The sequence below is a fragment of the Channa argus genome, chromosome 10 (assembly GCF_033026475.1).
Source record: "Channa argus isolate prfri chromosome 10, Channa argus male v1.0, whole genome shotgun sequence".
Lineage (NCBI taxonomy): Eukaryota > Metazoa > Chordata > Actinopteri > Anabantiformes > Channidae > Channa > Channa argus.
In genome coordinates, this window is record NC_090206.1 from 2,098,870 (window position 1) to 2,121,988 (window position 23,119).

Sequence of the window (23,119 nt, forward strand, 5' to 3'; positions counted from 1 at the left end):
AATTGTTTTAATCATCTTGATTTTATCAGATGAAATCATTCACAAAACAAGTACAACAATGTATCAATGTGATCTAATGATGAGGAAGTTACATAACAAGATCTCAATTGGAAAAAGGAATTATTAAATGTATACCCCTGCAAAGGTTTGCCTGATATCACACCCAGTGACCTTAAGTGTCTTTGATCAGCTTTTTCTTGGTAAACCAAACAAATGCTGAACATTCAGCACACTTTTAGGTCCAGGTTACTGAATGAGAAAAAGTAAACTAAGGATATTACACACATACAGGAAATAATGATGCCAACATGCAACAAACAATCCTAACACATAATTCCTGTGAGTCATCTACATTTGCAAAAAACGTGCCATAATTTTAAAGGTCTGTTTCAGGGCCATAATCAATCTCTGTTAGGTCCCTGCCGGGACTGCAAATGATGTAGAAGCCTATTACAATAGTGTATTTATTGTGTGCACCACATGGAGCATGCAGTTAGTTAGATATTTAATGAGTAGTAAATATTTTTGTATCCATCACCTAACTTCTGCTTTAAAATACCTTTTCACAGATTTGATTAGCATGTTGTGTCTTTATGGTGTTTAGTTTGGCCAGGATAGTAATTCATCTGTGCCTGGAACTTTCATATAAATATGTATTTAAACTACAATCCTTTAAACCCATTTACTGCGCTGTGAATGTGTGTGTGTGTGACTCTGGAAACCAATTGGCTGCACCAGGAAATATTTAGGTGATTTACTTTGTACATAAAAGTAAGTGAGTAAGTAAGTGTTTATTTTTGTTTTCATTAAATTACAGTAGTTTGTAGAGATTTGATTTCACTTCGACATGTGTCCCCCACTAACCTACTCCCAACTCTCATACAAACACCCGTCCTCTCTTGGAAGTTCTGAGAGTCTCCACATATTAAGAAATAAAATAAAATATGCTTGAGGTCTGATATAGTAATAGGGCCAATCACTTTGATGTACGTGGTTTTTATGTTAAGGAAGTATCACTGTGTCTCTATAGAAGGTGTAGCCTGAGCCGTCTGTCAGCTGCAGCTTTGCTGTGAGGCGTTGAAGGACAGTCCAGTACTTGGCAGATTCCCAGATTTGATAGTGGTTGTTTGCCGACAGCAGCTGCCAAGATAAAAAGATTTTTAAGATGAAACTTAACCTACTTTTTCATAAGTAGGTTCCATTGCTCAACCCAGAAACTGCTACAGGATAAACAGATCAAATCTATAATAACAGTAACAAATCTACATGTTTCAGTGATTAGGTTTTGATGTGGAACTTTTTAAAACCTTTACGGTATTCCAGGCTATAGGACACCTCACACTGTGTGGGTTTCTTTCCAGCGTTAGGACAAATATAAACCCATTTTTAGGAAAATAAAAGGAACCTTGCTGAAGAAGAAAATGTTACAAGATAACATCATTAAAATAACATTAGTCAGACCTGTAAAAGAAACACAAGGAAAACCTTCACGATAATGTGTTGTAGACCATAAATGTTAAATTAGAAATTTAACACGCTTTTCAACCCCAGCTTTATGCACAGTAAAGGCTTTTTTTTAGAGCTTCTGTGTTTTTCTTCTGTGTTTTTCTCTCTGTTGTTTATACTGATATTTTGAAATTGAAAATGTGCATGAAAACACGAGAGTGGAAACGTATCTTTTAATTAGATTAGATTAGATTAGATTCAACTTTATTGTCATTACACATGTACAAGTACAAAGCAACGAAATGCAGTTTAGGTCTAACCAATAGCAGCAATAGTGCAATAACAGCAAAAGCAGCTATCCAGTTATTGTATAAATGAATAAGTTAGTATTGTAAGCTTAAAATTTAAGGAAAATGGATATATACTGTGGTGAGCTATAAACAGAAGTAAGAATAGAACAATCATAATAAATAAGGCTATGGTGGGCAGTAGTGCAATGGATATAGTGCAAGTAAATTATGAGAAGACGCTATAAAGTGATAGTAGTGCAGTGTAAGTGTTTTTTTTTTATTTATTTATTTTTTTACAATGACTGTAAATGAACAGTTTGCACTGCAAATGAACAGTTTGTGGTAACATAACATAAACGTTATGTGTAAATAGTCCAGTAGTCCAGTAGTGCAAATGACATTGGGAAGGGGGGGGGTTATAATGGGGGGGCCAGTACATGAGGGGCAGAGGGATCAGCGGGGTGCAGAGTTCAGTAAAGAGACAGCTCTGGGGAAAAAGCTGTTCTTCAGTCTGCTAGTCCTGGTTTTGAGGCACCTGAAGCGCCTGCCGGAGGGCAAGAGAGTGAACAGTCTATGGGCGGGATGAGAGGAGTCTTTATAGATGTTGTGAGCTTGACGCACTCTGTAGGAGTCCACGAAACTAACAGGTTATTGATCTAGTTAAAACCCACTACAGAAGTATAAATTCTGCTTTTACAGCCATGACTCCTAGCAAAAAACAATTTTCACAATAAAATCTCCCTTATTTTATCTACAGAGATAATTTACTTTGGCATGTCTTATAAATATTGCATGTCATTGTTAGTGGGAATATTAAATGTATTACTGTTCTTTAATCACCGAAACAAATGATAAATCAAGTCCTCTCAGTGTTGCTGTTAAAATTTCTTTCTATAGTTAAAATAAAAATAAAAAATTATATCCCATTCTTTCGGTTTATTAATATTTACCTTTGATGTAATGCGTGCAATATTGTTATAATTAAACAATATTAAACAACATTTTGACTTTTTTAAACATGCCTCAACAGTAATTAATGTATCCTAACAATACAGGTTGAATTGGGCCAGAGTCTATTGGGTTTTAGGAGGTTGAGTTGAATGTTATCTCTTTAAATTCGAATGTCTCAGCTCTGTCACTTTCACTACCACTGCCTTGGTATTTTTTATCATGAACATCCAAGCTTTAAGCAGTTGTCTCACACTCACCAAATAAATATGTTTTTAGCATGCAAAATAACAATACCAGCAAAATATCTGCCTCCAAATTTTTTTACCCATGTTGTACAGCTGCAGTAACCATTATAAAGATAACTTTACTCTCATTTCTCCCCTTCAGTATAGTGTATTCTTGTCAAAGGAAATAATGAAAAAGAAAGGAGGAATTCGAAGTGACAGAACGATGCCCAAGGCTTCATGTCACATCTGTAAGCAGATGCCTCCTGAAGTGTGTCAGCAGTGGGTGCAGTTTTTCAGTTTCCGTGCTGAGGAGGTTGCAGCTTGGGGATGATGCATCCCTTGCTGCAACCTCTGCCCAACCCATTAACACTGCTTTTGGTCTTTGCTGCACCTGTCCTCCCTCTTACTTTGGACTCTTACTTTATTACCTATGTATTTAAGAAAATACTCTGGGTTTTCAAACCAGCTTGTTGAGGGAACTTGGTATAGAGAGACACTACATCTTTATCATATCCCAACATTTTAATTTTAAGAATGGCAAAGTTCATGCAATAGGGCTTATAAACAAATCTACAAAGTTTGACCTTTGTGCAGTTATTGATTTGATATCCACTACGAGTGGATTTTTGGAGTCTTTAAACCTGTCATTTAACATTAGAGGCTAAGTAACACCAATAAAGTACTTAAGTACCAAGGTTCATGACAATCAATGGCAACGTTGTTTTTGTTGTCATAGTGATACAGTTGGTGCTGCCAATTATCTGTCGTGACTATGTATCAACAGTGTCTGATCATAACAAGGAAATCACATGAAGACATCTTGAATAAAACATTTCACACCCAGTGAGATTAAGGCCCTTAATTCTTTAGAGGTTTTCCTTCATTTCCTCCTTTGCTGCACCTTTTCTGCTTTTTCCTGGTAAATCAAACATGTGCCAAACATTATGACACACTTTCAGGTCAAGGTCAAAATGTGAGAAAGAAAGCAATAGCAGGAAGAACCTAAATGTCAAAGACTAAAGGAACCAGTTGACCTAACACAGTAAATAGCTTTGAACCTGCAGAGATGACAGAGGTTGAGAGAGCTGTTTCAAGCCTTCTTCCTCTGAGTGCTTATCGTTATCCAACTGTGCTGATTCTAAACCTCTAAACTATCGAACATTATTTTTTGTATCAACAATGGCTGAACTGACCCCCCTTCGTTTACGTTTGTTGGACCAATCAACTAAAAGAATGCTGGCTCCCAACTACTCTCATTGTTGGGGTTAAAGTTACTTTTCATAGTAAAAAGAAATGATGACCCGGTACTTCAGATTTTTGAAAATGCCTCAAGTAATCAATGTATCCTTAACAACAACAATTAGCTTTCAGGACGTGGAGCTGAATGTAACCTCTGAAAATCCAATTGGCTCAGCTCCTTCTCAGTGTCATCTCTACAGGCCAAGATAAAGACACAGAGGCAGTGAGGACCTCACCTTTCTTTGCCTTCACAAAAAGTCAATATACAGTTCTCAGATGCTGGATGTGCTCATCATTGTTCTTATCAAGGTGCATGAAAACAAATCTTTCCATCATAAGTCACAGGTCATTGTGACTTGAAAGACAGCTGGAGCATTGGTCAACCCGAATAGCATCACAAGGTAGTTGTCTCTAGAGGTGTTAAACACCATCTTCCTCTAATTTCTCTCCTTAATCCAGACCAAATCATTTGTATTACATAGACTGAGCTTGGTGAAGATGTTAGAATTTTAAGAGACTTCAAAGCTAGAGAAGATGAGTAAAAGAGGGCACCTGTTTTTAACAGTCCACAATATTTACTAAAGAGTAAGTCGAGTCTCTTCTTTTTTTCCTATGAAAGAAGTACCCTACCCTGTCTGTAAAAGTCTTAGCAGAATGGTTGGCATTCTCACTTTATCTGTGAATACTAAGATAAGATGTGCCACTGGAGAGTCTTAAATGGAAACGAGAAGGGTTGTATGTAGAAAATTGTAGAACATTAAGTAATGAAAGCACTGCAGCATGGTGGTGCAGTGGTTAAGGCTGGCCAAAATCACATGGACAATAACGGAAAAAAGTAAAAAATAAAAAAAACACAGATTGGTCGTCTAGACTTATTTTAGTTTTGAACATTATACAATAATTATTTGCATGAGTATTTTATGATTTACAGAAGTAGTAATTTTCGAATTTGTTGGGACGTTGGGATTCGTTGGGAAATTTTACGATTTTGTAAAATGCTCTTTCTAAAGTGTAGACATGCAGGAATCAAAAACTACACTGGTTTCTCCTTCCAAATATACTTTAATTGGTTACTGAAAACTGGAGATCTTTGTCCCTTTGGCAGACAAAGGGTCAATTAAATGGACCAATCACAGATCTTAATTTTTGTTGAATTTTAGGTTACTCAGACCTATGTCAATGTTGTATTACATCTGTTCTTAGAAAAATTCACACTAATAATATGCACAGGTCGTTACTATCAATGGTGAGGCTGTTCTTTGTCATAGCTGTACATTTGGTGTTGCTAGTTGTCTGGAATATAGAGTACAAACTAATTAATTTAGTTGCCATGACACATAAGTGTATCACAAGTAATGACAGATTATAACCTAATGAGAAGATCGAGAGGTCACGTCAACATTGTTTCATTTAAAAAAGAATGGTTTCATTTATTTCCCAGCAAGGGTATGTCCTAAATCACACATAGTGATCTTAGTAATCTTAGTTACTGATCGGTCTGATCTGCTTTTTCCTGTTAAACCACAGGTGATGAACAGCAAGACAGAAACAACTAATGGCTATGAACATTATACAATAATTATTTGCATGTGAATTTATGATTTACAGAAGTACTAATTTACGAATTTGTACAGATATTAAAGATGTGTTGCTGCCATTAAATTCAAAATGAGTTTTTCCATGAAATGGTAAAATCCCTCATTTTCAATATTTGATCTGATGTTTATGTTCTATCATTAGTAAAATGTGGGTTAATGAGATTTGCAAATCATTGTATTGTGTTTGTATTTACTTTTTACACATCGTCCCAACTTTTTTGAATTAAGAGATATTTTTGTTAAAGTCAAAGATGTAAATGAACATTTACTGAAACTTTTTAAGGAGAAACTAATTTTGGTAGACCACCAACTCCCTGGATTATCTACGGGAAAGTGATGTGGGGACCTTGTTTATGCATAGATGGTTTAATGTTACTGAATTTTTTATATGATTTAAAGGTAATGCTATATAAAGCTGAATTGACCTGAACTGAAATTGAATTAATAATGTCCAAAAGCTAATTAAAACCTAAATGCAGGTACCTCATTCAAACTATGCACAGTTAAACAGATTTACTAGTGGATTTTCATAGTTATTTGTATACACCCAAATGGCAGTTTATTAAGTATGGCTTCCTATAATTCATGCAATCCTACAATAATCACTTTTTATGTAAGCGATGTTGTTAACACTGAACAAAGTAATTTCGTTTATTGTCCATGTTCTTAAGAACTAAATTGTAAAACAGGCAAGGAAACACTACAGCTCCAATAAAGCGTGGAAGAATGGGGAGAAGAACCTTTATCCTCATAACTTGGTTTCTTCTAAAAGCTGATGTTCCCTAAATAAATAGTTTGAATGCTCAAAAAATATTGAGATATTATGGTTTTACAAATTGTTAAGCATGTCTATTAATTTTCTAACCGATAATAATCAAGATAATAATAACATATAAGTTTTTGTTTTTGTTCCTCAGTGCAGCCTAACAGTGATGGTTCCATAATTGTAACTGTTTTTATAAGAGTTTGTATGTCTATATATATATATATATATATATATATATATATATATATATATATATATATATATATATATATATATATACACACACACACACACACACACACACACCTTGGGTGCTATTTCAAGTGGGGTTCTATTTCCACATATTTCAAGGGCTGTCAGCCAGCAGCCACAATGATGAATTTTTTTTGTTTTTTTTTATTTAAACACAAAACAAAAGACATAGAAGACAGTCAAACATACGATTTTCAGAATTTCATATTATTATTGTCATATAAGGAAACTTTTAAAAAGTCTCTACGGGCCAAGTATACTAGGCAAATGGGGGAGCAGCACTTCTCAAAAAAGAGAGCAGTTGTGAGTGAGCAAACAAATGGAAGCGCATACAGTTTGTAGGAGGCCAGCTGTCATTGGGGAAGAGGCGGGTTACACTGCACCATCGGCCGACAGATTTAAAGTCTGTTCCAGTTTTTTCCAACAAGCCTCTCCAGTCAATAAAGAAAGCTGTTTTTGGACCCCATTTGTCTCTTACATCTTACCTCACCTGAACACCTTCAGTCATTCATGGTGGCTTGGACGTCCTCAGTGACTAAGTTGATATAATGTGAGTTAAGCAGCAAATATTTGTTAGGGATAAGTGGTTGTCACACACAGAATTTCATGTACTCTGTGATGCAGTGTGCCAGGCCATCAAAGTCCTGTCATGTAGACTGAAGAGTACAATCAGTCAGAAAGCATTCCTGAACGGCATCATTGGCACCATTAGGTCACCTTATCACTGTTCTGATGGTGGCAAGCAACCTTTGAACCAGTGGAGGGAGATGTACCTGGTTGTAGTCTCACATTCCTAAAATAAGTCTTTACTTCCCTGTTTCCATCCACGTGTATTTTCTTTGGACATTCCAAAATTGTCCAATTGTCCCCACCCAGAACTGCACCCTTTCAGCTGCACCACTATAAACACCAGACATTCTGTCAGTCATCCATCAGTTGCAGCTGAGAGACAATATTTGCTTCTTTCACCTTTGTCTGTGTAAGTATCTGATTTTTTCATCTCATCCTCACAGACATTATACTTGTTTTGCTGTACACTGCTGTACCTACTCTAACTGTCAAAACCTTTTTAACATCTTTTAGGTCTGGTTGAACCAACAGGTACTGGACTGGTTTTTGTCTTTATTTCAATAATTTTATTGTTATTTATTTATTTATTCTGTCGTATCTGATTTAATGAAAATGATTAGTGTGATGTTTAATGTGGTGTAATATGTTATAGAACCATGTTGTGAACTTGGTCAGACTTAAAGCAGATTTGTTGCTTGGCACCATCAATGAATTTATAAACATCAATTTCCCTTTTGATTTTTCATATGTTTTTCTTTCCATTTTTCCCACATAGTAAAAACATGTGCAGGCTAATTCTGACTGCAGGTAAGACACACTGATCGAGTACATGTTTTCTAAAAGTGTTTGGTTCATGTAAACCCACAAAACTGATCTCATCACAGGTATCTCTAGTGGTCTCAGTTGTACATAATTTGTCTTTCATGTCTGAGATTTCTGTCCCCATCCTAACACAATAGAGATAAATAGATTTTTATTCTGTATTAACCTGGACAAGCTGAAAATTAAGAAAACCGAAAATTGTAAAGTGAAGGATAATAGAGAAACTAAGACGTTTGAGTAAAACTGACAAGTTTTTGGACAATAAACCTGTTAAACAGTTTTAAACAGTCAAGTGTTTAATGGTGCTGGTAAAGTTCATTGGACTAGACAGGAGACACTTGGCCATATGTACAGTAAATGTGTGGCAACACTGCTTTCAAGGATGATCTCTGCTTTTGATGTGATCACTAAATTCACCACAGTCAACAAACTACTCTTTATTCACACAAAGATGATGACATGTAAATGTGATAGAATGGAAACGTTTTAGTCGGCAATTGGCTCTTCAATACTATAAACCTTATCAACTACTGAGGAAACAATGGGATAAAAACAGACTGTTGACATGAAACAGTAAAGAGAACAATCATTTTTGTTTTGAAGGAAATTTCAGTCAAACCAAGACAAGTTAAAAGAAACAGCTGGTCAGAAGCTGGCAAATTGTTGCAGCACTGAAGAGGGTGTGTGGTCCAGGGTAAAACTTTATGTATTTAAGGGTAAAACTTGCTGTATTTAAGTTTGTTCTAACTAAAGATGTCAGTGAATACAACAATTCCTTAAAACAGTGTCAAATTTTGAGTAATATATAATACAGTTGTTTAAATAGAAACAAATTCCAGTTTATAAACTGGACATTGTTTCCGAACGGACTCAGCGCTGCTGCTGAATTTATCTGAGCTTAATTATATTTAACTCCAAAATGGTTTAAATTTGTTTATTGTTGTAGTTTGTTTTCAATGTAATACTCACCAAGTCTGTCTGACTTTGAAGGTCTCTGTTTGATCATCGCCGTCTTGGGTAAGTTTCTAAAATACATGTCATAATCATAATTAACATTGAACTATAAATAATGTCTTACAGTCAGCAATGATTGGTATACAGAATCTGAGTAAATTCAAAAGCAAATGAAAGTGACTGAAAAATTTTTTATCTTTCAGCTTCAGCTACACCCATTGATCAGTTCTGTAATGGAAAGAAAAATGGGGACTACGCCAACCCAAATGACCCCAACTCTTATATCACCTGCTCCAATGGGCTGACCTACGTCAGATACTGCCAGGCAGGTTTGATCTTCAGAGAAAGTCTCGACATCTGTGACTGGCCGACAACCACATCTTTCAATTCCACACTCAAAACAACTACCAAACCCACAACTCCTGGTCCCGTTGACCAGTTCTGCAAAGGAAAGAGAGATGGGGACTACACCAACCCAAAGAACAAGTATACTTTTTACACCTGTTCCAATGGGCTGACCTACCTCAGAGACTGCCCAGCAGGTTTGATCTTCAGACAATGCCTCGACCGCTGTGACGGGCCCACAACCCCATGTTTCACAACACCCAAAACAACTACCAAACCCACGACTCCTGGTCCCGTTAACCAGTTCTGCAAAGGAAAGAGTGATGGGGACTACACCAACCCAAAGAACCAGTATACGTTTTACACCTGTTCCAATGGGCTGACCTACCTCAAAAACTGCCCAGCAGGTTTGATCTTCAGAGAATGCCTCGACATGTGTGACTGGCCCACAACCCCAGCTCCCATAGGTTGCAATTCCTCACCCAAAACAACTACAACTGCCCAACCTGCTGGTTCCATTGACCAGTTCTGCAAAGGAAAGAGAGATGGGGACTACACCAACCCAAAGAACAAGTATACTTTTTACACCTGTTCCAATGGGCTGACCTACCTAAGAGACTGCCCAGCAGGTTTGATCTTCAGACAATGCCTCGACCGCTGTGACGGGCCCACAACCCCATGTTTCACAACACCCAAAACAACTACCAAACCCACAACTCCTGGTCCCGTTAACCAGTTCTGTAAAGGAAAGAGTGATGGGGACTACACCAACCCAAAGAACCAGTATACTTTTTACACCTGTTCCAATGGGCTGACCTACCTCAGAGACTGCCCAGCAGGTTTGATCTTCAATCAAGTCCTCGACCGCTGTGAATAGCCCACAACTACAACAGCTAAGGGAATGAGTGATGGCGGAAAGAGGGCCCAGTAGCACAACTAGATATAGCTGACCTGTTGAGGGTCCCTGTAAAGGAACCTTACTTCCACTATGACAAATAGTACAACTCTGATCCATACTACCATGATGACCACTATCATTAAGACAACTCAAATCCATAATGTCCATGTTGACAACCGAAAAAGTATTCTTACTGCCATAACCATGCCTCTTATCACCACCAAAATTCTAACTTAAACAACCAAAATCATATCTCATGTTAACAAAAACAAAGCAACTGTCCAAAATCTGGAATTCTATGTTGTGTAAAGAGCAATAGAGTTTACAACAATCCTCAAAAATCCTTTTTAATCTCATAACAATGAGATAACCTACATCCAATAACAACAATTTCTTTGATCTTAATAGACATGTTTTAATCTTATGTTTAAAAATTGCTTAGTAACCCAACTGAATGCATACGCTAGAAAGCATAAATACATTAAAAGGAGAAAGCAAATCCTTTTAGTTTCCTATTTATACATACATTTGAAAGCAACTTATACTTTGTTTACACAATTGATGTCTTTTTGCGTTGTGTTAATTGTAGCTGTATCTGAATTATTTGGGCTTATGTGTTTTCAGACATTATTTACTTTGACATACTTTACTTAATTCTTTTTTTGTTGTTGACTTACTGCATTGATGTTTTCTAATCACTGGATTTGTCTTACAAGATGATTTTGGTTATGGTTTACTTTAATCAATGCTGATACTATTTACTAAATAAAAACACAAATAATTAAAGTGTCAAATTATGAAGCAATAATAAAATAATATATCAAAAATTTCCTGTTTTTGTTCATTTTTGTTCAGTGTCCAATAATTTTATCAGGAACCAAGCTGCCAAACTGACACCAAAAGAAAAGCCAGACAGACGTGAATTAATGCATTCAAATTAATAATTCAGGACACTAAACAATTTTTGACAAATATGTGCCTACTATATGTATCATGAACTATTTTGCAACAGAAACAAACACCAGGGTCAAAGTCACATCTTTTTACTTGGGAAACAGAATAAAATTATAGTATTGTGAATCGGTGGTTATGTCCTTAGTTGCCTGTATTTACGTGCATGATGGTGAAGTGGTTAGTCTTTTGTGGGCCAACTCACAAGTAAAACGGTCATGGGATCGTGTCTCCTCGACCAACTGCGACCTTCAGTGTGGAGTTTGCATCTTTACTCTCTGCTTTCGTGGATTTACTCCAGGTACTCCGGTTTCCTCTCACAGTACAAAGACATGCATGTTAGGTTCATAGCTGACTCTAAATTGCGAGTGGTTAGCAGTAGTAACAAGACTAAATAATCCATCTAGTATATAAAGTGTTTCTCCTGTTAATGGTGTTGGGCTCCTGGAGCTGGTCCCTGCTGACATAGGGCAAGAAACCACCTCGTTGTTTCCCCTACAATGTAGCTGAATACAAGTATACTTAATATTCACAATATCCAAAACCAATTACAAGAAGACTATATCCCCTGACTTTACCGCACTTGTACACTAGTTCTTTGCAGCTTAGCAGCTCAGATCACCTGTTGGCAAATATATTTGTATGACTTAAATTGATGATAGTATAACTGAAATGTGATGTTGGTGTGTTTGCTCTCTGCACATTGTTGGAAAAACAGGCTTCAACACAACACTGCTGCCTGTGCCATTGCCTACAAATGTATCAGCCTAAAACTGCTGCCTGATTCACACCTGAATCTCTGCAAATGAGGGGTGTATTCCATGCTGATTCTTTGCTGAATGTCAATGTCAATTATCTAGACTAAAAATTAGGAATAATAATGAAAAAAAAAAACACAAGAAGAGACACAGCAACTGTAACAAATTGCTGCTTGGTTTGTGTTCAAAGTAACATAATAACTCCTAATGATAAACATTTAAAGTCATTAATATGTTTGTTTAAAATTGTAATATATACCCTCTTTTGAGATTTACATTTTTTATCAAGAGTGTGAATGACAGTGTAATGACAAGGTGAGGAATTTATGTGAATAACATCTTAATAGCAAGGAGACAAAAGTTCAGATATTAAAGAAAGTGTTACAAGAATGCACAGTTAACTAAAAATATGTATTACCTAGCACCATCATGATCAAGCCCTCAGTTTCACTTCCTGTCCTTTTGTAGCAAACTGTGTTTTTTGGAAACCTGACTCCTGCTATTTGGACTCTGTATGCCTGTTGCTTTCTGTGTTTTTTTTTATTCTGTTTCCCTAGTCGCTTCTTTCCTAGTGTTAATTTTGTTTTATGGTTTTTACATGTGTTTAATATTCATGTTCAGTGTAGTTCAGTGTTTTGTTACCTGCAGTTTTTTTTTCTTACCCTCCGCTTAGGAGCAATTTTTTTCGGAAATAAAACCTGTCTTTAGTTTACTCTCCTCACCGTCTCTTCACTTGGTGCCATTATACAAAATCATGACAAGCACTTCTCAAAGTAGAGAGCACCTGTCAGTGAGCAAACAAATAGAAGTGCATATATGAGAGGCAAATAAACTATTCACACATTCATCATCTTTAACCACTGAAATTGTTCAGGGTCACGGGGGGTCTGGAACCAGTTGTCATTGGGTGAGAGGTGGGGTAGATCCACACCAGGCATCTTCTAACTGTGAGACAGCATAGCTAACAATTCCACCACTTAGCTAACCTGAGAAACTTCACCAAAACCAAGACCTTATTCTATGTTTCCATTGAAATCTAAAGAAAAAAAAAATTCTAAAGGTTTGGTTCAGCAATGTTTTTTAAAGGGCAATTATTTTCCTGTATGTAAATGACATATAGATTCTGATTGTTTTTTAATGAAATTTCTATGTCAATGACACCAGTGACTGATTTGGAGAGAGATGTGTACTGTGGCTTATTATAACTCAGAGTAGGCCTCCTACGCTGGTTGTCACATATGTGTTAACTTTGTCAAATTATGTAATTGACATAAGATTTCCTGTCTCTCTCACGTGGGGCATGATCTGATTACTTATATATACATATTCACTCATACTGACTTCCAAAAAAGGTTCCTCAGCTACTAAACTGCGAAGCTAAAATAATTTTGCAGGGAACATTTGATATTTGGATCATAGCTCAAGCAGCTTGTGTTTAGACTGAAGGAAGCGATGCATTTCCCTACAGACATGTAGAAAGAGGTATATCACAGTGTGATGGCGAGCTGGCGAATGCGAAGGTTTTATACCAGATTTACAAGTTTAACTCTAACATTGTTCAATGAGGTAGCCATAACTAGCAATCATGCAGCTTCAAAGTATTATTTATTTGATTACTTCTCTCTCTTCTCTTAGTTGTAACCACAAGCCTGCAACTCACCATTGTTGGACAAACTACAGACATGCTGACAGTTACAAATTCTGGCACTAGAGCACATTGTGTGTACATATTGATAAATGTTAAGTAAATTACTTTGATTAGTATTTGTACATCCAATAAGGGCGGCTGTAGCTCAGTTAGTAAAGGCAGTCGTCCACAGACCACAGGGTGAGTGGTTTGATCCCAGGCCCTGGCTGTATGTCCCTGAGCAAGACACTGAACCCCTAACAGCCGATTCCCCTCCCCAGCTGTGCAGTGCTGGTCCAAGGCTCGTAGAATGTGATCCAACTGTAATTGTAATGAATGATTTTATTACTGTATAGAATTGTTAGATCAGCTGTTAGGAAAACAATCAAGGAGATAATCACCATGGAGGGATGTCTCCTTGTTCTTAAATCAAAGTCTGCTCATGTCTCACTAAAACTGAAATTAAGACAAACTGGCCTTAAAGAGCCTAAGTTTTTAAAATTGACATAAGGTTTTTGGACCGGTTGCCTCTTTTCTCACTGCGATGTTTCCTCCTCCAATCAGTCAGCTGGGCTTTCATTGTTAGGGTTATTATTTCCACATAGGCTGTCTGTGCACAACATGTAGTTCAGTGTTTAATATGCTTTATTCTAAACTAATCTAAACCAAGAAAACTAATCTGAAGCTGTTTATACAGAATGATCCCTGTGATCTGCTGCCTGTGTTGATGTGGTTTAGTTATCATAGTGACTAACCAGAAAAGTGAGACCACATGTCCAGAGCCTTTTCCAGGTGAGATGGACATGAACAAAAATTGAATGGCTTTAAAAATCCTGGCTGGTCTCAGTGTCGGACATATATAATAATAACAGGCTCATTAAATAAGTTTCCACTGTTTTGTGTGTATCATGAACTCTGCAGTGGTTTGTCAGTGTTTCGGCTTTGTTTCTGCTATTCTTCAAAACTAACTTCTCTACAAAGGTGCTGGGCAGGGGTCAGGGGGCAGGGTGGGTAACCATGGAGATGGACTCATGACTGCAAGTGTGACTCGCAATTTCATTTAAATATCTACTATTCTACACCATACACCATCATACTGGTCCTTTGCCTTGTTTTGCAAACTTGTGACTAAACTAAAAGTGAAAATCCTGTAATTGTTTTAATCATCTTGATTTTATCAGATGAAATCATTCACAAAACAAGTACAACAATGTATCAATGTGATCTAATGATGAGGAAGTTACATAACAAGATCTCAATTGGAAAAAGGAATTATTAAATGTATACCCCTGCAAAGGTTTGCCTGATATCACACCCAGTGACCTTAAGTGTCTTTGATCAGCTTTTTCTTGGTAAACCAAACAAATGCTGAACATTCAGCACACTTTTAGGTCCAGGTTACTGAATGAGAAAAAGTAAACTAAGGATATTACACACATACAGGAAATAATGATGCCAACATGCAACAAACAATCCTAACACATAATTCCTGTGAGTCATCTACATTTGCAAAAAACGTGCCTTAATTTTAAAGGTCTGTTTCAGGGCCATAATCAATCTCTGTTAGGTCCCTGCTGGGACTGCAAATGATGTAGAAGCCTATTACAATAGTGTATTTATTGTGTGCACCACATGGAGCATGCAGTTAGTTAGATATTTAATGAGTAGTAAATATTTTTGTATCCATCACCTAACTTCTGCTTTAAAATACCTTTTCACAGATTTGATTAGCATGTTGTGTCTTTATGGTGTTTAGTTTGGCCAGGATAGTAATTCATCTGTGCCTGGAACTTTCATATAAATATGTATTTAAACTACAATCCTTTAAACCCATTTACTGCGCTGTGAATGTGTGTGTGTGTGTGACTTTGGAAACCAATTGGCTGCACCAGGAAATATTTAGGTGATTTACTTTGTACATAAAAGGAAGTGAGTAAGTAAGTGTTTATTTTTGTTTTCATTAAATTACAGTAGTTTGTAGAGATTTGATTTCACTTTGACATGTGTCCCCCACTAGCCTACTCCCAACTCTCATACAAACACCCGTCCTCTCTCGGAAGTTCTGAGACTCTCCACATATTCAGCAATTCAATAAAATATGCTTGAGGTCTGATACAGTAATAGGGCCAATCACTTTGATGTACGTGGTTTTTATGTTAAGGAAGTATCACTGTGTCTCTATAGAAGGTGTAGCCTGAGCCGTCTGTCAGCTGCAGCTTTGCTGTGAGGCGTTGAAGGACAGTCCAGTACTTGGCAGATTCCCAGATTTGATAATGGTTGTTTGCCGACAGCAGCTGCCAAGATAAAAAGATTTTTAAGATGAAACTTAACCTACTTTTTCATAAGTAGGTTCCATTGCTCAACCCAGAAACTGCTACAGGATAAACAGATCAAATCTACAATAACAGTAACAAATCTACATGTTTCAGTGATTAGGTTTTGATGTGGAACTTTTTAAAACCTTTACGGTATTCCAGGCTATAGGACACCTCACACTGTGTGGGTTTCTTTCCAGCGTTAGGACAAATATAAACCCATTTTTAGGAAAATAAAAGGAACCTTGCTGAAGAAGAAAATGTTACAAGATAACATCATTAAAATAACATTAGTCAGACCTGTAAAAGAAACACAAGGAAAACCTTCACGATAATGTGTTGTAGACCATAAATGTTAAATTAGAAATTTAACACGCTTTTCAACCCCAGATTTAGGCACAGTAAAGGCTTTTTTTTATAGCTTCTGTGTTTTTCTTCTGTGTTTTTCTCTCTGTTGTTTATACTGATATTTTGAAATTGAAAATGTGCATGAAAACACGAGAGTGGAAACGTATCTTTTAATTAGATTAGATTAGATTAGATTCAACTTTATTGTCATTACACATGTACAAGTACAAAGCAACGAAATGCAGTTTAGGTCTAACCAATAGCGGCAATAGTGCAATAACAGCAAAAGCAGCTATCCAGTTATTGTATAAAAAAATAAGTTAGTATTGTAAGCTTAAAATTTAAGGAAAATGGATATATACTGTGGTGAGCTATAAACAGAAGTAAGAATAGAACAATCATAATAAATAAGGCTATGGTGGGCAGTAGTGCAATGGATATAGTGCAAGTAAATTATGAGAAGACGCTATAAAGTGATAGTAGTGCAGTGTAAGTGTTTTGTTTTTTTTTATTTATTTTTTTACAGTGACTGTAAATGAACAGTTTGCACTGCAAATGAACAGTTTGTGGTAACATAACATAAACGTTATGTGTAAATAGTCCAGTAGTCCAGTAGTGCAAATGACATTGGGAAGGGGGGGGGTTATAATGGGGGGGCCAGTACATGAGGGGCAGAGGGATCAGCGGGGTGCAGAGTTCAGTAAAGAGACAGCTCTGGGGAAAAAGCTGTTCTTCAGTCTGCTAGTCCTGGTTTTGAGGCACCTGAAGCGCCTGCCGGAGGGCAAGAGAGTGATCAGTCTATGGGCGGGATGAGAGGAGTCTTTATAGATGTTGTGAGCTTGACGCACTCTGTAGGAGTCCACGAAACTAACAGGTTATTGATCTAGTTAAAACCCACTACAGAAGTATAAATTCTGCTTTTACAGCCATGACTCCTAGCAAAAAACAATTTTCACAATAAAATCTCCTTTATTTTATCTACAGAGATAATTTACTTTGGCATGTCTTATAAATATTGCATGTCATTGTTAGTGGGAATATTAAATGTATTACTGTTCTCTAATCACCGAAACAAATGATAAATCAAGTCCTCTCAGTGTTGCTGTTAAAATTTCTTTCTATAGTTAAAATTAAAAAAAAAATTATATCCCATTCTTTCGGTTTATTAATATTTACCTTTGATGTAATGCGTGCAATATTGTTATAATTAAACAATATTAAACAACATTTTGACTTTTTTAAACATGCCTCAACAGTAATTAATGTATCCTAACAATACAGGTTGAATTGGGCCAGAGTCTATTGGGTTTTAGGAGGTTGAGTTGAATGTTATCTCTTTAAATTCGAATGTCTCAGCTCTGTCACTTTCACTACCACTGCCTTGGTATTTTTTATCATGAACATCCAAGCTTTCAGCAGTTGTCTCACACTCACCAAATAAATATGTTTTTAGCATGCAAAATAACAATACCAGCAAAATATCTGTCTCCAAATTTTTTTACCCATGTTGTACAGCTGCAGTAACCATTATAAAGATAACTTTACTCTCATTTCTCCCCTTCAGTATAGTGTATTCTTGTCAAAGGAAATAATGAAAAAGAAAGGAGGAATTCGAAGTGACAGAACGATGCCCAAGGCTTCATGTCACATCTGTAAGCAGCTGCCTCCTGAAGTGTGTCAGCAGTGGGTGCAGTTTTTCAGTTTCCGTGCTGAGGAGGTTGCAGCTTGGGGATGATGCATCCCTTGCTGCAACCTCTGCCCAACCCATTAACACTGCTTTTGGTCTTTGCTGCACCTGTCCTCCCTCTTACTTTGGACTCTTACTTTATTACCTATGTATTTAAGAAAATACTCTGGGTTTTCAAACCAGCTTGTTGAGGGAACTTGGTATAGAGAGACACTACATCTTTATCATATCCCAACATTTTAATTTTAAGAATGGCAAAGTTCATGCAATAGGGCTTATAAACAAATCTACAAAGTTTGACCTTTGTGCAGTTATTGATTTGATATCCACTACGAGTGGATTTTTGGAGTCTTTAAACCTGTCATTTAACATTAGAGGCTAAGTAACACCAGTAAAGTACTTAAGTACCAAGGTTCATGACAATCAATGGCAACGTTGTATTTATTGTCATAGTGATACAGTTGGTGCTGCCAATTATCTGTCGTGACTATGTATCAACAGTGTCTGATAATAACAAGGAAATCACATGAAGACATCTTGAATAAAACATTTCACACCCAGTGAGATTAAGGCCCTTAATTCTTTAGAAGTTTTCCACATTTCCTCCTTTGCTGCACCTTTTCGGCTTTTTCCTGGTAATTCAAACATGTGCCAAACGTTATGACACACTTTCAGGTCAAGGTCACAATGTGAGAAAGAAATGACAGTGATAGCAGGAAGAACCTAAACATGTTAAAGAAAAACAAAACAAAAAAAAAAACAGACAAATGATGCCTGTGTTAATGAAATTATCCAAATATATATTTCTGTAAATCATGAACATTTGCAAAAAACGTGCTACAATCCCTTTCAAACTTTAATGGTCTGTGACAGGGCCATAACCAGTCCCTAACAGGTCCCTGCTAGTACTGCAAATGATGTACAAGCCTATTACAATGCTGTATTTATACACCAGGTGGAGCAAGTGATTAGTCTTAGTTCACTGCTGAGGCAGAGTCATGATCATTCTGTCAAAGATTTAAGGAACCAGTTGACCTCACACTGGAGCTGCAGAGATGACACAGGTTGAAAGAGCTGTTTCAAGCCTTCTTCCTCTGAGTGCTTATCGTTATCCGACTGTTCTGACTATAAACTCTAAACTATATAACATTATTTTTTTTATCAACAATGGCTAAACTGACCCCCCTTCATCCTTTGTTGGACCAATCAGCTAAAACAATGCTGGCCCCCATCTTCTCTCAGTGTTGGGGTTAATGTGACTTTCAATAGTAAAAAGAAATGATGACCCGTTACTTCAGTTTAGTAATGTTTACTTTATTTACCTTATTCAAGAACAATATTTAGATTTTTAACATGCCTCAATGGTAATCAATGTATCCTTAACATCAACTATTAGCTTTTAGGACCTTGAGCTGAATCCTAAAATCCATATGACTCAGGTCCTTCTCTTTCACTATCATTGCCTTTGCATTTTTATTTTGAACATAAAAACTTTCAGAATTTGCCTCACACTCACTAACCAAATGTGGTTTTAGTATGCAAAAAATATATGTCTTCCCTTGGCTGACTTCATTGGACTTTGCCCACTCTGGGCACCTGTCCCTCCATCTTACTTTGGACTCATACGAGGCCATCTACATCTCAGGCCTCTCTGTGGCAGGTTCACTACTGCATCCTCTCCAAGCTACATTCTCCACCAACTAAGTAATGCACTGGCTTTATCCCTCACTGCATGGCTGAATGATGTCCTCTTTCTGATCCACCCATACTGGTGCAGGACCAAAGGAGAGTGCCCATTTTTGCCTGTATAACTAAACTCAAGTCAAGCTGGTTGTGTATTCAGAGAGATACAGTTCTGCATAGACATGCAACAGGGTAGAGCGAACAACTGAGCTGTTGGTTGGCAATGTGGCAATGACTGTAAGAAGGGGGCTAAAGGACTAAGGTGGAGGGACATTTATTGTCTAGTAGCATATTGTCTTAGGCCAGATCCTCCTACAGCGACAGATAAAGACTTGGACTGATGGTACCTTCACTTATCTTTCTTAAGCTGGGACGAGTCGTGGGTGGTATCCATCGCCCCCTTAAAACTGGGTGAAGCAAGTGGCTGAGATGGACAAGGTCTTATTTTGGAAACGCCACCATCGCCGGGGTAAACGCAGCGGCAGACTGGTGAAGCTGAAGACATGTCTGGCGCGCTTTCTGGTGGACTGGTTGGATGAGGTGGAGTGGTTCATCGCCTTTTCCCCTCCTGGTGCACATTAGAGCCTGTCAATGTCCCTGTTTATCTCGCCCCAGGCATTGCGAGGTAAATCTGCAGAACCTGTGGCCTCTCTGTCGGGCCCCCCGGACCATCAGCACTCTGGCGGCACCAGCTCCTGTCAGGTTTGGCCTGGTAAAAGCTAGGTCTTTAGCAAACAAAACTTTTATCCTTAAAAATGTCTTTACCTCACAAAGTTTGGATTTTCTTTGTTCAACAGAGAAGTGGCTGAAGGTTGGTGAGTCCAGAGCTGTTTCTGAACTTTTACCGCGGGATTGGGGTTATTTTAACTCCCTGCGTACGTCGGGTCGGGGGGGAATAGCCACTGTTTATAAATCTGCATATAAATGTACCCAGACATCTCTGTCGTCTTCTTTTTCCAGCTTTGAACTAGACTTGTTTAAACTGGGTCACTCTCAACCTGTGCTGTGCACAGTTATCTATCCTGCAACCAAATACAATAGGGACTTTCTTAATTAATTTTCTGAATTTTTGGCTGAAATCACGCCTAAGTATGATGGAGTCCTTATCGTTGGAGATTTTAATGTGCGTGTGTGCTGTCCAAACAAAACAATGTCCAAGGACTTTTTAAGCCTTATTGACTCTTTCAATTTTCTTCAGCACGTTTCAAAACCCACTCAAGAGCATTGACATACTCATGACCTGGTTTTTACCGACGGTCTGTCTGTTAACCACTTGAGGATTTGTGACGCTCAAATGTTCTCTGCCTTTTCCTCTGTGTTGTCTCAGCCTCCATCAAAACAAGGTCACCCCTGAGTCTCTGTGTTCCGATACAGAGAAGCTCAGCTCCTACTTTCATTCCACCTGCCAAACAGCATTAGATTCTGTGGCTCTGTTAAAATCCAGGCAGCCTAAAGTTAAAGCTGAGCCGTGGGTGAATAATACAACTGTGCCGAGAAGCTGAACGAAAGTGGAAGAAGGACAAGCTGCAGGTTTCATTCCAAATTTTAAAGGACTGCTGGCATCGTATACACTTTTTAAATATCATCCTGTCAAACTGTCACAAGCCTCGTGTTCTGTTTAACACCAGAGATGTTGTTCTCAATGCCCCAAGGACTGTTAGTGTGGAACCTTCCCTGGAAGCATGTGAAAACTTTCTGAAGTTTTTTGTAAATAAGGTGAATAATGTGAGGGCTCTCATATCACCACCTGCTTCTGACTCTTTCACCAGTTTGAGCTGTGACTATGTCTTTTTTTATGAGACTGTTAGACACATGAAGCCCCCACTGATGTGGTTCCACCACATTTTTTTAAAGAGGTTATCACTACTCTGGGGCCTTCTGTTCTTGGTGTTGTTAACAGCAGCCTTGCGTCCGGTGTCTTCCCAAGACACTGCAAACATCCTACAGTGCAGCCACTGATTAAAAAGCCAGGCCTGGATTCCTCTGTGTTGTCCAATTTTAGGCCCATTTCTAAACTTCCCTTTCTGTCAAAAAGTCTGGAGAAAATTGTATATGTCCCATTGAATGACTTTTTAGAGGAAAACAGCATTTTTGAGGTTTTCCAGTCTGGCTTCAAATCGCTTCACAGTACTGAATCGGCACTTCTGAGGGTTTGTAATGACATCCTCTTAGCTACGGACGCTAGGGACGCTTTGGTCTTGGTGCTACTGGATCTTACTGCTGCCTTTGACCCAGTAGATCATAGCATTTTGATTTCTCATTTAGAGCAAGGCATAGGGATCCGTGGCACTGCTCTGGAGTGGTTTAGGTCATACTTGGCAGAGATAACTATTTGCGTACAAATTAATAATGTCCAGTCCTCTTCTGTTCCTGTGTTATATGGGGTTCTGCAGGGCTCAATTCTTGGGCCTCTGATTTTTTCCCTCTATCTGCTCCCCCTTGGCTCCATTCTTAGAAAGCATAACTGTCCTTTCCACTGTTATGCAGATGACACCCAGATATATGTGCCACTGAGACATAAAGATGGCTACTCCATAGGCTCACTGATGGAGCGTCTTAAGGAATTTATGAGCCTGGATGGCTTTCAATTTCCTCCATTTTAATGAAAAAAAGGTTGTTGTCTCTGGTCCAAGAACAAGCAGTGGTCCCCCTCTTGTAGACCTGGGTCCTTTGACACAATTTGTTAAACCTACTGTCACAAATTTGGATGTTAGGGTGGACAGTGGTTTTAGCTTGGACGGGCAGGTTAGTACAGTAGTGAAATCCAGCTTCTTCTTTTATTTAAGACAATTGGCAAAAGTCATATCATATTTGTCAAAAAAGCACCTTGAGACAGTGATCCATGCTTTTGTCACAACTCGGCTGGAATACTGTAATTCTCTGTATTTTGGTGTCTCTCACTTGTCCCTGTCCCGACTCAGCTGGTACAAAATGCAGCTGCACATTTGTTAACTGGAACATGGAAGAGATAGCACATCACCCACATTAGCATCACTGCACTGGCTGCCTGTCCATCTTAAAATTCCTTTATTTGTTTTTAAGTCCTTAATTGGTCCTGCTCCGCCCTATTTCTCTGAATTGCTATATGTGCACTCCCCCTCCAGGTCGCTCAGGTCTGCTGACCAACTGCTCCTGGACGTGCCGAGGACACGGTGAAAGTTAGGGGGAGACAGAGCATTTGCTGTTGCAGGCCCCAATTTGTGGAATGCACTGCCTTTGTAGGTTAGACAGGCCTCCTCACTTAAATCAAAGCTGAAAACTCACTTTTTCTCCCTGGCTTCTGACCCAGTATGAGTAGGTGACTGTACTATTTTATTGTATTTATATTCTTTTTTATCCTTTATTACTTTATATGTATTTATTTTGGATTTACTGTTTTTAAAGTGCTTTAT

General features: G+C 37.8%; 1 protein-coding gene across 1 annotated transcript; it reads left to right on the forward strand.

Moving 5' to 3' along the window:
• Positions 1 to 7,691: 7,691 nt before the first annotated feature.
• LOC137134634 (chondroitin proteoglycan 2-like) lies at positions 7,692 to 10,808 on the forward strand. Its single transcript, XM_067519587.1, has 5 exons — positions 7,692 to 7,748; positions 7,853 to 7,870; positions 8,115 to 8,146; positions 9,152 to 9,178; positions 9,319 to 10,808. Exons 3-5 carry the CDS (start codon positions 8,122 to 8,124, stop codon positions 10,335 to 10,337), a joined length of 1,071 nt encoding a protein of 356 aa, XP_067375688.1. The 5' UTR covers positions 7,692 to 7,748; positions 7,853 to 7,870; positions 8,115 to 8,121; the 3' UTR covers positions 10,338 to 10,808.
• Positions 10,809 to 23,119: the final 12,311 nt, after the last annotated feature.